The 13430-nt window shown below is 46.6% G+C and overlaps 1 protein-coding gene across 3 annotated transcripts in view; it reads left to right on the forward strand.

Annotated features, from left to right (window-relative positions):
• LOC8042016 (histone-lysine N-methyltransferase 2D) overlaps nucleotides 1-13430 on the forward strand; it is a 40456-nt gene that overhangs the window by 13860 nt on the left and 13166 nt on the right. For 2 of the 3 annotated variants that reach the window (XM_040216507.2, XM_040503172.1), the window contains exons 7-12: nucleotides 592-716; nucleotides 3015-3075; nucleotides 3965-4052; nucleotides 6402-6479; nucleotides 6551-6634; nucleotides 11389-11873. In XM_040216507.2, coding sequence (XP_040072441.1) covers nucleotides 592-716; nucleotides 3015-3075; nucleotides 3965-4052; nucleotides 6402-6479; nucleotides 6551-6634; nucleotides 11389-11873 — 921 coding nt within the window. Of the gene's footprint in view, nucleotides 1-591; nucleotides 717-3014; nucleotides 3076-3964; nucleotides 4053-6401; nucleotides 6480-6550; nucleotides 6635-11275; nucleotides 11318-11388; nucleotides 11874-13430 lie in introns of all 3 variants that reach the window. The other variant, XM_040503173.2, reaches the window with a different exon arrangement.

Below are 13430 nucleotides of genomic sequence, written 5' to 3' on the forward strand. Positions count from 1 at the left end.
AGGAGCCAAGATGGAGGTTGAACGAAAGAGACGTTTGGCCGCGGTGGCCCAGGCGTTGACTACTGAAGACGAGGAGGACTTAAGTGAATCGAAAAAGGCATGGCGACATCTTTAGATGTTTATTTGAGTAGTTGTCGCGACTATTGTCCCACAGAGCGGGGAATTGCTCCACGAGCGCGATGAAGTAAAAAGTTGCATCGTTGCACAACAAAAGGTTTGTCTTCTTCGTCTTCAACAGTTGGTGCCAAAAGAAAACGACTTTGGATTTGGATTCCAATCCAAACAACAAAAGTCAGCTTGTTGCCAGACTTAGCGCTTCGATTATACTAAAAACGTTGCGGTCCGCTGCCAAGGTCCGGGCGAGAAAAGTAGCTTGGCATTTCTCAGAAGCACGGGCCGCGGGCCACCGGCGGACCTCGAAAACCGGTGACGTAAGATCACGTGATGCGCGGCCCGCGTACCAGAACAGCAATTTGGTCCATCGTGTGGATACACCTTAACAAGGGAAACAACTTGTGTCTCTAGCCAAGTTTTCTAGGGGCATGGACCGACTTGAGAGTAGGTGTACTTGAGCAGGTATACTTGCTGCAGGGCTCGTACCTGGACCATATCAAGGGCACCACGGGGGCTAACGTGACTCTGAGGGGCAAGGGGTCCGGCTGCCTGGAGCCCACCTCGGGCAGGGAGGCCTTCGAACCGCTTCACATCCACATCACGTGAGCCATCTTGCCTCCGTACAGTTTCACGACGAAAAACGGCGCAAAAAGGGCCGAACAAACTGAGGGGACGTACGCGACAAGTGGGTGCCGTTTTTTGCTGTGTGTTCCTTTGTGCGTGTTCCTTCCCTTCGTCCAGTTGTTTGTGTGCTGCTTTTCATGACGTTTAGCAGTCGCTAACTTGGCCAACTTACTACTGTAGCACTGTACTCCCCATCATATTATGGTTAGTTCACACACCTGCAACCACTTACAGAAGAAATAAGTTTTTTTTTTATGCACAATATTTTTTTTATAGTGTGGATGGAAAGAAATTTTATTAAAATAAATTTACAACAAAAATTTTTTTTAATCTTTTTAGAGCCATTTTACGGCGCAAAACAAATTTGTAGTAGGTGTCCGTGGCAGCCTGCGGAAAAGTGGCTACCAGCAATCACGTGACTGGAACTGGTCACGTAGTAGGCCTGTGCTGTGCGCTGCTGCTGCTGCTGTAAGTCACGCCGGAGCCATTCAGCTCCACCACCCTCGTGCTGCCACTGCACGCCGAGCGTGGTGTGCGGCTGGCTGAACACATTTGTCTTATTTATACATAGAAAGTAATTTAAAATATTGTTTCAATATTTTATTGTATATTGTCGTTGTCGTTGTTCAATATAGTTCCTGAGCACTCGGGAAGTGCTCGACACAATTGACGTATTGAGGTGGTACACGGGATTGCACGGGCTGCACGATACTGTGCACAAGCACTCTGAACGCTCTAACGCCGTATGACACCGCTGCTTCTGTCTACCGAGGCGCGAGCAAAAGTCGCAGACTACTTTGCCCGCAAAGAAATTTCACTTTCGGAAAGTTTTCCTACGCGTAAAACGCCTTGGAAATATTTTTTGCATGCAAAAGCCGAGTTCTGATTTAGTGAAATTTCAATGCAACAAAGTAAATTAAGAATTTTATTGACTTTGTTACGTGGAGGTTTGACTGTATCTCTATTTAGGGGCAGCACCGAAGCGGGGTTTTTAGATTTTCCTTGATTCCGAGAAAACCACTTTGGGGGTTATTTGTCGGAATTTATCGGTATTTGCCGGAAACACGGGACCCTATAGTCAGTTACAGGTTAAGAAGGTAGCGGCAAATGCCCCTCAAAGGGAATCAGATATCCCTCCGCCACCTCCGCATCCAATAGCGTCCCACCGTTTCCGTGACGTCGCGGCCAACGCGCGAGGAAGAACTTGCCTTTCTGTACATATTTGCTTTATCTTTCGACTTTTACTTAGCATTGTGGAAGGCACGAGAGGGAGATTAGAGTTCTCCCCCACCGACGGAAACCAACACGACTTTCGGGGATTAGCTTCCCCCCCGATGGATACAAAGGCTTCTTTCAGGGGCTCGGTTCCCTCTCTGACAAATACAAAGGTTGCTTCCTTAAAAAGTAAGATTGGAGGCAAGTTGGAATCCATTGAAGCGGAACAAGGAGTGTTTCCAGTGAACTCTTCTTTCGACTGCGGAGAGATTTGAAACGGGCGCATCACGCTTGTGGGTGGAGCTTCTCCTACCTTCTTGACTTGTAACCGACTATAGTTACAAACAACCATTTGACTTGGATAGTATGTTCATTTGATTTCGCAAATACTGCAGCGCCTTCGCTCTAGTGAAATGCGGTTCTTGGGTCACCTCATAGCCGGCGCCAGCATGCTGAGTGTTCTCACATCGTACGAGATTACAAGAACTCGATCAAAGGCAAACGCAAGTGTGTGAATGGGCCTTTAGTGCGAGTTGAAGTTGCTATCGGGTGTGCCGGTGGTTGGTTGTGCCGACCTCTTCCTCGAGGTTCCTGGAAGGGAAGAACTTCAACCTCGCTGTGTTCTTAGATAAGAAAAAGACAAATGCCAAGAAATAATTTTGGTGGGTTTGTGACGGCTGTTGGAGAAAAATGGAGGTGTCTGTTGTCCCTTGCGGAAGGCTTTCGTTAATGAAGTGGGCAGCGTGTTTGTAGGGACTGTGCTTGCATCTTGCGTGTTGCAAATCTGCTGCGCAGTGCTGGCTTTTGGCACTTACCATTATAAAGTGACTGCAACCGTTTGCTCTGTGTCAGGTCCCCGTGAATGCAGCTTCCTCGGAGTTCTCGAGCGCTTTAGTGGGAAGTTGCCCGACCGCCTCTCGTCGCTCGCCTCGAACCGGGATTTTATTTTATTTTTTAGTCGACCGGCATTGTCTCGCCTTATTTTCGTTGGAGCCACGCAGCCGCGCTTTCGAAGCACTGTCATTTGGGAATGCGCTCGTAACCTCTCTCGTGACCTCCAGGCACCCAAACTTGGAGGGACTGCAGGCGGCCAAGTCCCTGGCGATTAGTCTCATTCAGACGGTAAGTGCGGCTACTGCCACCCGCTGTTTGCAAATCTTTTGGGATGCCCCCTTGTTTGCGCTATTGGTGTTCCCCTGGGTGAGTTGGGGCTCACGACGGCTCTAGACGTCTAAAGTTTACTGCAGTTGCTCGCTGTCAGATTTTTCACCCCCATTGCCGAGCGGTCGATCCGTTTGGCTTCGCCTCGAGAGTGGTGTCGTTAACCTCTGGTATTTTGGCATTTTGTTCTGTGGGAGATGGAGCCAATGTTTCCACGTTAGGTAGCACGGGAGTCTCCGTAAGGGCTCTGACCAAAACGATTAAATGGTGTCCTTTTCTTTGTAATAAGTGGCACCCAGATTTCGAAAAAGTGCCTGTAAGCGTGGTGCTACTTTCGGACCAACAGGTGCGGTCCGACTTGAGCTCGAGCCGTTGCACGTCAATGTAGCGAGTGTGCTACCGTTTTACGGTTTTAAAGGATGCAGCCCACTCCTGCAAGTGATGAATGCTTAGGTGCGTGTCGTCAGAAAGTGAAGAGCGGCAAAATGTGAATCTCAGTGGTGTCAAGGGAGGTGAAATAGACTAGGGTTCTCGACAAGAGACTCCACAGCTGTGGCTCGCGAATCGGCCGCTTGGGTGTGAACATTGAAGGTCACTAGTTGCATGTATGTGACTAGCCGGTCGCATAACTGTTCTGAGTCTCGAGTGGGAATGCGTCTTAACTAGCATTTTCTTTATAAGCTAGTGGTCGAATTAGTGAGCATTCTTTAGTAGCCCTGCTCAAACTTTTCTCTCGCTTCCTCTCCTTGTGCGCCGTAAAATTTTGTCTGCTCCGACCCGCGCAGTGGATGCACGGTTGTGGTTAGGGCTTTCTATTTTGTGACGATTTTGTCTTATTTTGTCGCTTTAGGCTCATGCCGACCTGGCAGAGTGGCAGCAACAGCAGTTGGCAAGCTTGACCCTTCACTCTGCCATGGCACTACCGACCACCGCCCAGCGTGAGCTAGTTTTCCGTACCCTGCCGGTCTTTGCGTCTGCACGACTCCCTTTTTGCGTCTTCACCTTACCTATGGTCTGTTGCAGGTTAAAGACTGACCTGCAAAATACTTTTCAACCAGGATGAAAATCCTCTATGCCACCCTCCCCATTTCCTCTTCCCACTGCTCTTTTGATGGCAGTGAGGGGGGATAACTTCATTTGTTACTGCATCTTGGGGCCGGATAAGTCGGGAGCTTATCCCAACTCATCCAGCCCCAAGATGCAGCAATAAAACGAGGGGGAAATGGGAAGTTTGGCGACAAGGAGTTTCACCCTGTTTGAAAAATATTTTGCGGGGCGACCTTTAAGACTAGTGGGACAAGCCCTCCTACAAATTCTTCCACTCTCTCCACTTTAGCAGTGTGGTCATAGGAGAGAAGGGAGTGCAGGAAAAACTACTGTTGCGATCCAGCGAGGCTTTTGTTATAAAACTGTTTATTGTAATACAGCAGGCTGAAGAGGCACAACCTGTTTCTAGGTTGCCAGCTCATAGAAAGCCAACACGCTCGAGCTCGATTTGTCGTCTCTCTGCCGACTACTGCGACGGTTGTCATTTACAGTCGCTGCAACCACCGATTGCGGTGGGCAGGGAGCTTTGCAAGAGGTGTTTGTTCAGCTTTTCCTAACCTGCAACAGTCTCTAGGAACACTTTGTTTCAAAGTCTCGCCTCGCGCTTCGCCGACGGTACTTGGAACAGGTTCTCCCGCTGTGCCCGATGATTACAAACTGCCTTCGCTAGCGGGGTCCTCGAAGCTTGGCGCAGGGTCGTGCCGGCACCCCCTCCGAGCCGGGGGGTGCGGGGGGCGGGGCGTAAGAGGGATGACGGGGGAGGTGCCGGGACCCCTGGCTGCCTTGCTCGGAAGGAAGTGCCGCTGTGCGCGAAGATTATGAGATCTGAGGGCTGCAAGCGTGGATGGACATTCGTGGCTAGGCGGCGTAGGAAGCTTTCTACCTCGCCGATGTAACGTCCACGTTTAGTTTCGTTGACGTGCTCGCGTGTTGTGCGTCATTACGTGGACCGCGCCGTGCCGAAACGCGTTCTCGTTTACCGATGCTCTACCGCGTCGGTATGTTGTTGCACAATTCGCGCTTGTAAATGCCTGTTCACGCATGCTCCGCAGTGCTAACTGAGCACTATTGACAGGGCATTGACCGTAAGCTATATCAGTGCTTTGATTCAGGTACTCCTTTTTTTTTTTGCTTAGACCTGTGACATAGTGCCAATGCAGCACTGAGTCGGGCCTGTCAGTAGCTCTGAGGCTCACTTTTGCACTGACCTTAAAAACATATGCAAAAGAAACAAAATTTTTTTTTTTTTAACAGCCTGGTTGGAACAAGAATGTCATATACTAAATTTAAAACAATTTTTTTTTTTTTTTTTTTCGGGGCTATATTTACGTTGCGATATGAATTTGTAATTCATATCAAATTTGTAACTAGCAGTCACGTGACAGGCTGCTAATCACGTGGTGGTTGCGCTCTTTCGGGAGCTTTCTATGGGCTCTAAAAGTTACTTATTAATCTTTGTTTTTTTGTTGTGCTTATTTTTTTAACAAAATATTTTGATGTTTGAGAACCAACAGGTATAAGAAAATCGTCACTTCCATTTTGAATCGCACGATAAGAAACAAACATTTAGTTATTTTCTGTTTGAAGGGGTACGGTGTCACATGGTTTAGTTTCTGATATTTTGGTTTCCCCAAAGCGATACCGTTACCCGAGAAAGGGCTGCAGTTTTCGTGATCGACGAGCAGCTGCGTCGCTTTGGCGGAACCGACATGTTAGAAAGGAATACATATGATACCGTACCCCTTCGAACAGAAAATGGCGAGGCATTGTACAGGTCAAAACGAAAGTGGTGATTTTCTTATACCTGTTTTTTCTCAAACATCAAAATACTTTATTAAAAGAAGTGCAAAAAAAAAGAAAAAAGGATTGAGCCCATAGGAAGCTCTCGAAAGAGCGCAAGTACCAAGTGACTAGTGGCCAGTCACGTGACTGCTAGCTGCCGCTTTTGCATGGTCTTCCGCCAGCACCAACTACAAATTTGTTTCACGCCGTAAATATAGCTCTAAAAATTTTGTTGTTTTCTTTGTAAATTCTTTTTATGACTTCTTTTTTCCATCTAGGCTGTTAAAAAAAAATTTTTTTTTTTGCATAAATTTTAAAATGTAGCGAGTGTAGAATTATTAAGCTTCCTGTGTTGTCGCAAACCGAATCGCCACGTTTTCGGCATCGTCTTGTACCGGCGGAGTGTAGACCCGTAACGCCAACCTAATTACTTTTACTTCCGCCGTCCTGGTGGGCAGAGTTGGCGCCGTCGGTGATTGCGGGCCTTGGCCAGGTGTTCCAGCCGGTTGCCGCGGCCACCGAGATGCAAGCTCAAGGTGCGTGTCGTCTCGACTTCCGCTTCTGCCGTGCGATTGTCTGCGACGCTGACGCCCATCTTCCTCTGCAGGGATCCTGGTCAGCCCCGGGGTGGTGGGCGGGCAGTCTGCGTCCATCATGCTGCCAATGTCACTTGCATCGACCGTGCCAACCAGTAAGCAAGAACCTGCCTTTTCCACGCGGCGCTGCTTTCTTGCACTTCGATAGTTGGTCGTTTCATGTATGTTCCGGAGCCCTCCAGTTGGTGCTGTACTTACGCCAGCCCCATGTTGGCAGAAAGCCGGGCTTTGCGTCGGACGATTGGTCCCTGTCTTCCATGTGTAAATTATTGGTTCACTGACTAACAGTTGGCAGAGAGGGGGGTTCAACAATGGTTAATGGCTGGCCCGGGGTCAGTTTGGAGTTCGCCTAATGTTGGTGTAAGGCCGTGTTCATACTTAGTACTCATACTGACTGTATAACACTGTTAAAGCTGTAAACATAAGTACTTAGCTTCAACTAGCATTTCGTCTGTGTGAGAGCGTGTGGAAACGAAGCGCAAGATCGAGTCGTACCAGCAGCTTTGGCAGTTCTGTACTCTAAGAATGAGACGGAGTGTAGGTCAGTTTGATTGACATCTCGAGCTTCTCAAAAATAATCCGTCGGTATTTGCATTTATCTTTGCACGATCACATTGGTAGGTTTGGGAGCAATGGAGATAAAGTATGAGCTTTGTGGCCATGGCTTGTTGCGGTACATTTGTGTTTCTGCTCGGGATAGTTGGGCCAAAAATGCGCAAAAATATTATGGAATGTAGCAAATATTGTAGCCAAGGTTGCGAGTGGTACTAAACGACTTTAAATTTTTATGACAATAAAAGTTGATGCATTTTGAAGATTAATTTTTAGGGGCAGGTTCAGAAGTCTGTGGCAATTAGTAATCTTTATTTCTTTCTTGTACATACCCGGTCAAATAGTACAACTTGGATCTGCAGTAGCAAACCACTTAGTAGCTGGGGTGAATATCTCCTTCGATTGTGACAGGAGTTTCATTAAATTATCCAATTGCCTTTGTCAGAGTTGTACAGCTGTATTTCAAACACAATAATCAGATTTGTATTTGTATGTAAAAAAAAGCAAAAAACAAAACAAAGCTATTTTCACTTTTTTGGTACCATGCTTTTTTAATTGCTCTTATCACCGAAATATTTTTATTTCATAACAATCCAGTTCTCACTGCTGTGAAAACTTCTATCCAATCTTAATCTAATTGTAAAGTTATCCACACTGCTTTTTACATTTTTCTAACCGTCTGAAACCTGGCAGGCAGTGTAAAATTTTGCCAACAGAAATCTTGAATATACACTTGTGTACTTGTTTTCCCCTCAGGACAAGAAAGAGGAAGTTTTGTGCATTGTTCGTACGCCATCATGCAAAGTAGTTCTTCCAAGATTTGGTCATTGTAGGAAGGAGCAATGCTTTTGGCATTTGATATGTACATGTCTCGATGAGGTGACATGTACCTAATTTAGAATAGACCTACATATATCTTAGTTTCCCACATAAAAAGGGAAATTAGCAATATTCGTGAGGAGTCAGTCTCTTTTTGCTACAATTCTTGAGGTGAAAACTATAGTGGGCGGGTTCGATCCTAGGCGGTCGAGGAGGCACGCCGGAGCTGAGGGCCGCGGAGGAAACACTGACGCTCCGACTACTCGGCAGAAAAAGCCCCTGTTTATTCATGTAAACCCTTTTTATCTACAACCTAGAGGGCGCCCCATATCTGACTGTGCCAACACGGCCTCTACAAAAACAACTATAGAGACCTGACCTGTCTGTAATTTCTGCCACTGCAGAATAAAAACAAAGCTCAGGTCCCTGTACTTGTTTTCATCTAAAGAACGGTAGTAAAAAAATGTCCGGCTTCTCGCGGACCATTACGACGTATTCACACGACGGAGTTGCTCTCTGAGGAGAGGATTAAACGTCATTGAGTTTTGAGGTCACGTGCTCCGCATCACGGACGTTTGCTAATTTCCCGCGCTTACGGGGAGCCAAGGGGGGATCTGTGACTTGCCTGCAGAATTTTCGTCGTCCCGTCAGAGTGACCAGGCCCCCTTCTTCGTCCCCCTGCTTTGGGGAAGGATTGTGATCAACAGCCTTAAAGTGTGGGGTGCCTTTTTTTTTTATGTGAAATCATTAACTGTCCCATGGAGCAAAGCCGGCATTGTCTGTAACCGTCTGTAACAGAAAAAGACACCTAAATTCCCATTCCCAATAAAACACAAAGACAAGCACAGCAATGCAGATGCTTTGTCACGGAAGCCGGTGTGTGCGCTCAAGGTCAAAGCAAACGTGCGTCAGAAGTAAAACATAAAGAAAAGCACGGCAACGCAATGCTTTGTCCCTGAAGCAGTCGTGAAGCCGGCAGGGTTCACTGTGCGTGCACAGTGGGGGAGCGCCGTGTGCAAAAGGAAGGCAAGGTGGGCTGCTTGTAGGAATGCACTGCATGTAAAAATGTTTTTGCATTCCTACACGTAAGCAATTTTAAGTGTCCCTGCCAAACTTTTTATTCCCTGCCTTTTTTTTTTTGACGAGTCCCCAAAGGTAGTTGACAGGTTCCCCCAAAAATTGTAGAGCCCTTCCACTTCACGTGAAGATGGAGGAGCAGCGAAGCTGTTACCTTTACTACATTTAGAACAATACCTAGAGGACAGCATCTAGAATGACACCAAGGACGACCTCGAGGATAGCATCTAGGACAACCTCAAAGACGACTTCTAGGACGACCTCGAGGACGACTTCTAGGACGACACCAAGGACGACCTCGAGGACGACGCCAAGGACGACCTCCAGGACGACGCCAAGGACGACCTCCAGGACGACCTCCAGGACGACGCCAAGGACGACCTCCAGGACGACGCCAAGGACGACCTCAGGGAAGACTTCTAGGACGCCGCCTAGAGGACGACTTCTAGGACGACCTCAAGGATAGTGTTTAGGACGACCTCAAGGACGTCTTCGAAGACAATGCCTAGGACGGCCTCTCGGACGACTGCTGGAACGACCTCGAGGATGATGCCTAGAGATAACAAGAAATGAGGACCTCACTATTTAATAGTGCCAAGAAAGGCTGACTCATGCTGGTTGCCCCCTCTTTTTGTTTTAATTTATTCATACTTGCCACGATTAATGGGGAGCTTTCTGTCGACATGTGAGGATGCATTTTTTCCCAGACCCTAGCCTATAACAGATTCGCTGTAAAAGAAAGACTCCGGCGACTGAACTAGATGCGGCTCCGTCGTGTGAATGCTCGCTTAAATTTACTGCACTGCCTACTTCTTCTCGTGTCTTTTCCTTCTCGCAACTTGATACTCAGTTTTCTCCGGAGATAAAGATTTCTTGTGCGAATACACCATTACAGTAGAACCTCTTTGTAGTCAACCTTTTGGGACCAGGCAGTAATTTTACTGTATCAGGAGTTTTGCTATATCGGGAGCACCTTAAAAAATCTGTTATTGAAGCTTTAGGTAGTGGAAATTAAGAAAATGTTTATTAGTTCAGAAACAAACACCACAACTATAAGAATACTACTTAGTTGGAGTAAAGAACTCGGTTATGTCAGTTTGCCTTGTAGATGCTTTGTATTTTACGAGGAAGCCCCCAGGCTTGTAGTGTGGACATGATGTTGCCCATTAGCATCTGCTGCATTTAGAGCTTCCCTGATTGTCCAAAGCTAACAAGAGTTCACGTCTTGTAGGGGTGGGTTCAGTTTCTTCCTCTGGGCAGCACTTGTTCGGTCCGATGGTCACGTCAGAAACGGCGTCTTTGTTGCCTGACTTCCGATGAAGACCAACGCAGTTCCCCTCCCTCAAACGTTCTTACCACCAGTTTCATGCCTCGGAGTCTTTTTCTCTCGTAACAAGTCCATTGACTTGTTACCATTTACAGGCACGCTCTGCAAACGTGCCGTTTGCAGAGCGTGCTTGTCAAAGCAGTGCTGCGTCAACATTCTCATTTTGGAGCTTTTTGTAGCTTCCACTGCTTCCATCATTCTTTACGTCTTCAGTACACTTCGCATTTTACACTTGGGCCAAGACTGTTGCTTCAGGAACGCTGAATTCATCTGCAATTTGCTTTTTCGTCCGGTTGTTACTTGCTTTTTGAATGAGCGTAGTTACTTGCAATGTGGATCAGTCGTATATGCGCAGTTCAGGCCCTAACACCCCAAAAAAGTACCTTACCATACCTTCTCGGTTTCGTTAGGCCCAGTGTTTTGACGTGGCAGACGATTGTGGGCCCCCAAGAATGGAAACAATTGCGAGTGACCGCAGCACCACCTGACGCTTCCTAAGAAAACCGTCATTGTACAACGTGGCAGAGTAGCCTGTAGCTCTTCGGTAGTTAATGCAGACTTTCAGAGTTTCTAGGAACCAATCTCTCCGAGAAGGTATGCTGTTGCGAGGATATAACACTTCATCGGTACCGCCGTGTTTTACTATAACCGGTGTTAGAGTTCTGACGGTTTGCTAAATCAGAATTTTGAATTATAGAGGAAATGGGAACTTAGTCGGGACCGGTGTTTCTTTTACTATAAGCTGAGGTTTTACTGCAACTAATTTTCTTTCGGAGCTATACTAATTTACCCCTCAGTGTGGGTAAAAATTGGGCTCTTGATTTTGAAAAATAATACAGCTGCTGGCAATGGTAGTGGTCTAAGCTTAGGTTGTTACTGGCTGGTAAGGCATTTGCCCTCACTGGTTAAGTGTCTGGCGCTCGGCACTTCAGAATGTATGTAACACAGAGGTATTTTGCAGCGTCAGATGCTTGGTGGGCGTGCAGCCGTGACGATCAGCCATGTAAGGCCAACCATTCCGACTAGATGTCGGCGTCTGACATTAAGCCGATGTGTTGCCGTCATTTTTTGCAGGCGTGAGCTACGTTACCGCTTTACCTCAGGCACAGGCTGCCGTCGTTTACCCAACCCAAACCGTCATGGCCGCTGCCCCTTCCACAATGGCGCAGCTTCAGCCGCAAATTCAGCTTCAGCAGCACCAGTTGCAGCAGCAGCAACTACAGCAGCACCATCTCCAGCAGCAACAATTGCAGCAACAACAACTGCAGCAACAGCAGTTGCAGCAGCAGGTTCAGCAGCACATTCAGCAACAAGTTCAGCAGCAAGTCCAGCAGCAGGTCCAACAACATGTGCAACAACAGCAACAGCTTCAGCAGCAGCAACAGCAACAACAGCTTCAGCAGCAGCAGCAGCTTCAGCAGCACATTCAGCAGCAGGTGCAGCAGCAGGTTCAGCAGCAGGTCCAGCAACAAGTTCAGCAGTTGCAGTCGCAAAGCCAGCAGCTTCAGCAGCAACAGCAACAACCTCAGCAACTTGCAGCGGGGGTGCAGCCGTATCAGGTATGGCAATGTTTTCTCGAGCGAGGATTAGTCTTTGAAGACTAAGGTGGTGCTGTGTTGACTTGATTGCTGCTCGAAGGATCATAAGATCATATGCTGTCTTTGTTTTGTGCATTATTTTGCGAACATCGGAGTGTAGCATTATGAAGTAGTCCTTTTCTAACAAGGTGTTCTCATATGGAGTTTGTGACTGCCATATGAAAGAGTGACATTTTGGAAACTATGTTGTAGGGCCTAAAAATTAATGGGATAAATTTATAGGGATGTGCGAATAATGATTTTTTGCTTCGAAGCGAATTGTTCCTTTGTTAAAATAATTTTGAATGGAACCTAACAATTTCAAAGCAAAGCGAATAGTTTGTGGTCATCAATACAATCATAAAAATAACCCCTTCTAATAAGAAGGAAAACCCCCCAAAAAAACAAGGTCTAAAGAGGTTTCTACCATGATCATTCACCAACTTGCCTGTACAATTACTCTTATTTCAATACAGTCATGTCTCATTAGTACAGACACTTACGTTGCCCTGATTATTTGTTTACAATGGGAATCATCCATAATAGTCAATGAAGGTCCAAGATCACAAATAACGAACAAGAAGCGTGGCCGCAAAAGAGACAGCTTGTTTAGGAAAACAAAATGCCGAGACTCGTTGCACAAAAACTCAATCCGCAATAGATTCAAGAGACTAGACTTGTTGCTCCTATTTTTATTGCTACTTTTTGTTGCCTTGGTTGGTGAATTAATTTTGACTATATACTGTTTTTGTTTGTATTTTAGTCTGAATTAAGGTATGTTTTGCACCACTTCAAACTTCGAAAATATTCAATGTTGCCAAATAGCCTTGTTTGATTTGAACCTTGAACCGATTATGGCATTATTGGTCTCAATATTTGAAAGTTTTGAATATTCACACAACCCTATAAATTTATACTATACAATAAGGCTGGGCCAATCTTTTTGAACAAGTCGAGCCATTTCAGAGGCTGCCTCGCTGCTGGCACAAAGTGGTGTAGCTTGACATGTTCACCGTGGCACTGTGCATGGTTATGAACTCTAAACTCCATACAAAATAATGCGGCTAAACCAGGTGAACTAGGCCACTGAACATGGCAGAAGGGCATGCGCGTGCCAGAAAGAGATGCAATGATGAGTGAGCCATTTCAAAAAGCCTCTATTCATTCCAAGCCTAGTTGAAAATACCACCTGCCCAGGCAAGAACAGGGGTGAAGTGCAACATAGGGGCACAAAGGGGAAGGTGAAAAAGCAAAAAAAGAAAAAGTTGCCCAACATGTCGGCCATGTCGAACAGCAGCTTTAGGGCGTAACGACAACAAACAAGAAATTCATACTTATATCCTTATGGGTGTCTAACGGGGCTGACATTCTTGAAGGTATTGATTGGGAAAACATTTTAGTTAAGAGCGAATAGACTAGGCTTTGCTGTACTCACTGCTTACGCGAGTTTTCTGCTCCTGGAGGACGACTTCCGTGCGACGCTGGACTGGGCTGCTTCGTTTCTAGATAGCATGTTGTGCCGTCGCTGAGATTTTTTGT

Source organism: Ixodes scapularis, unplaced genomic scaffold (genome assembly GCF_016920785.2).
Source record: "Ixodes scapularis isolate PalLabHiFi unplaced genomic scaffold, ASM1692078v2 PGA_scaffold11__112_contigs__length_91849675, whole genome shotgun sequence".
Taxonomy (NCBI): domain Eukaryota; kingdom Metazoa; phylum Arthropoda; class Arachnida; order Ixodida; family Ixodidae; genus Ixodes; species Ixodes scapularis.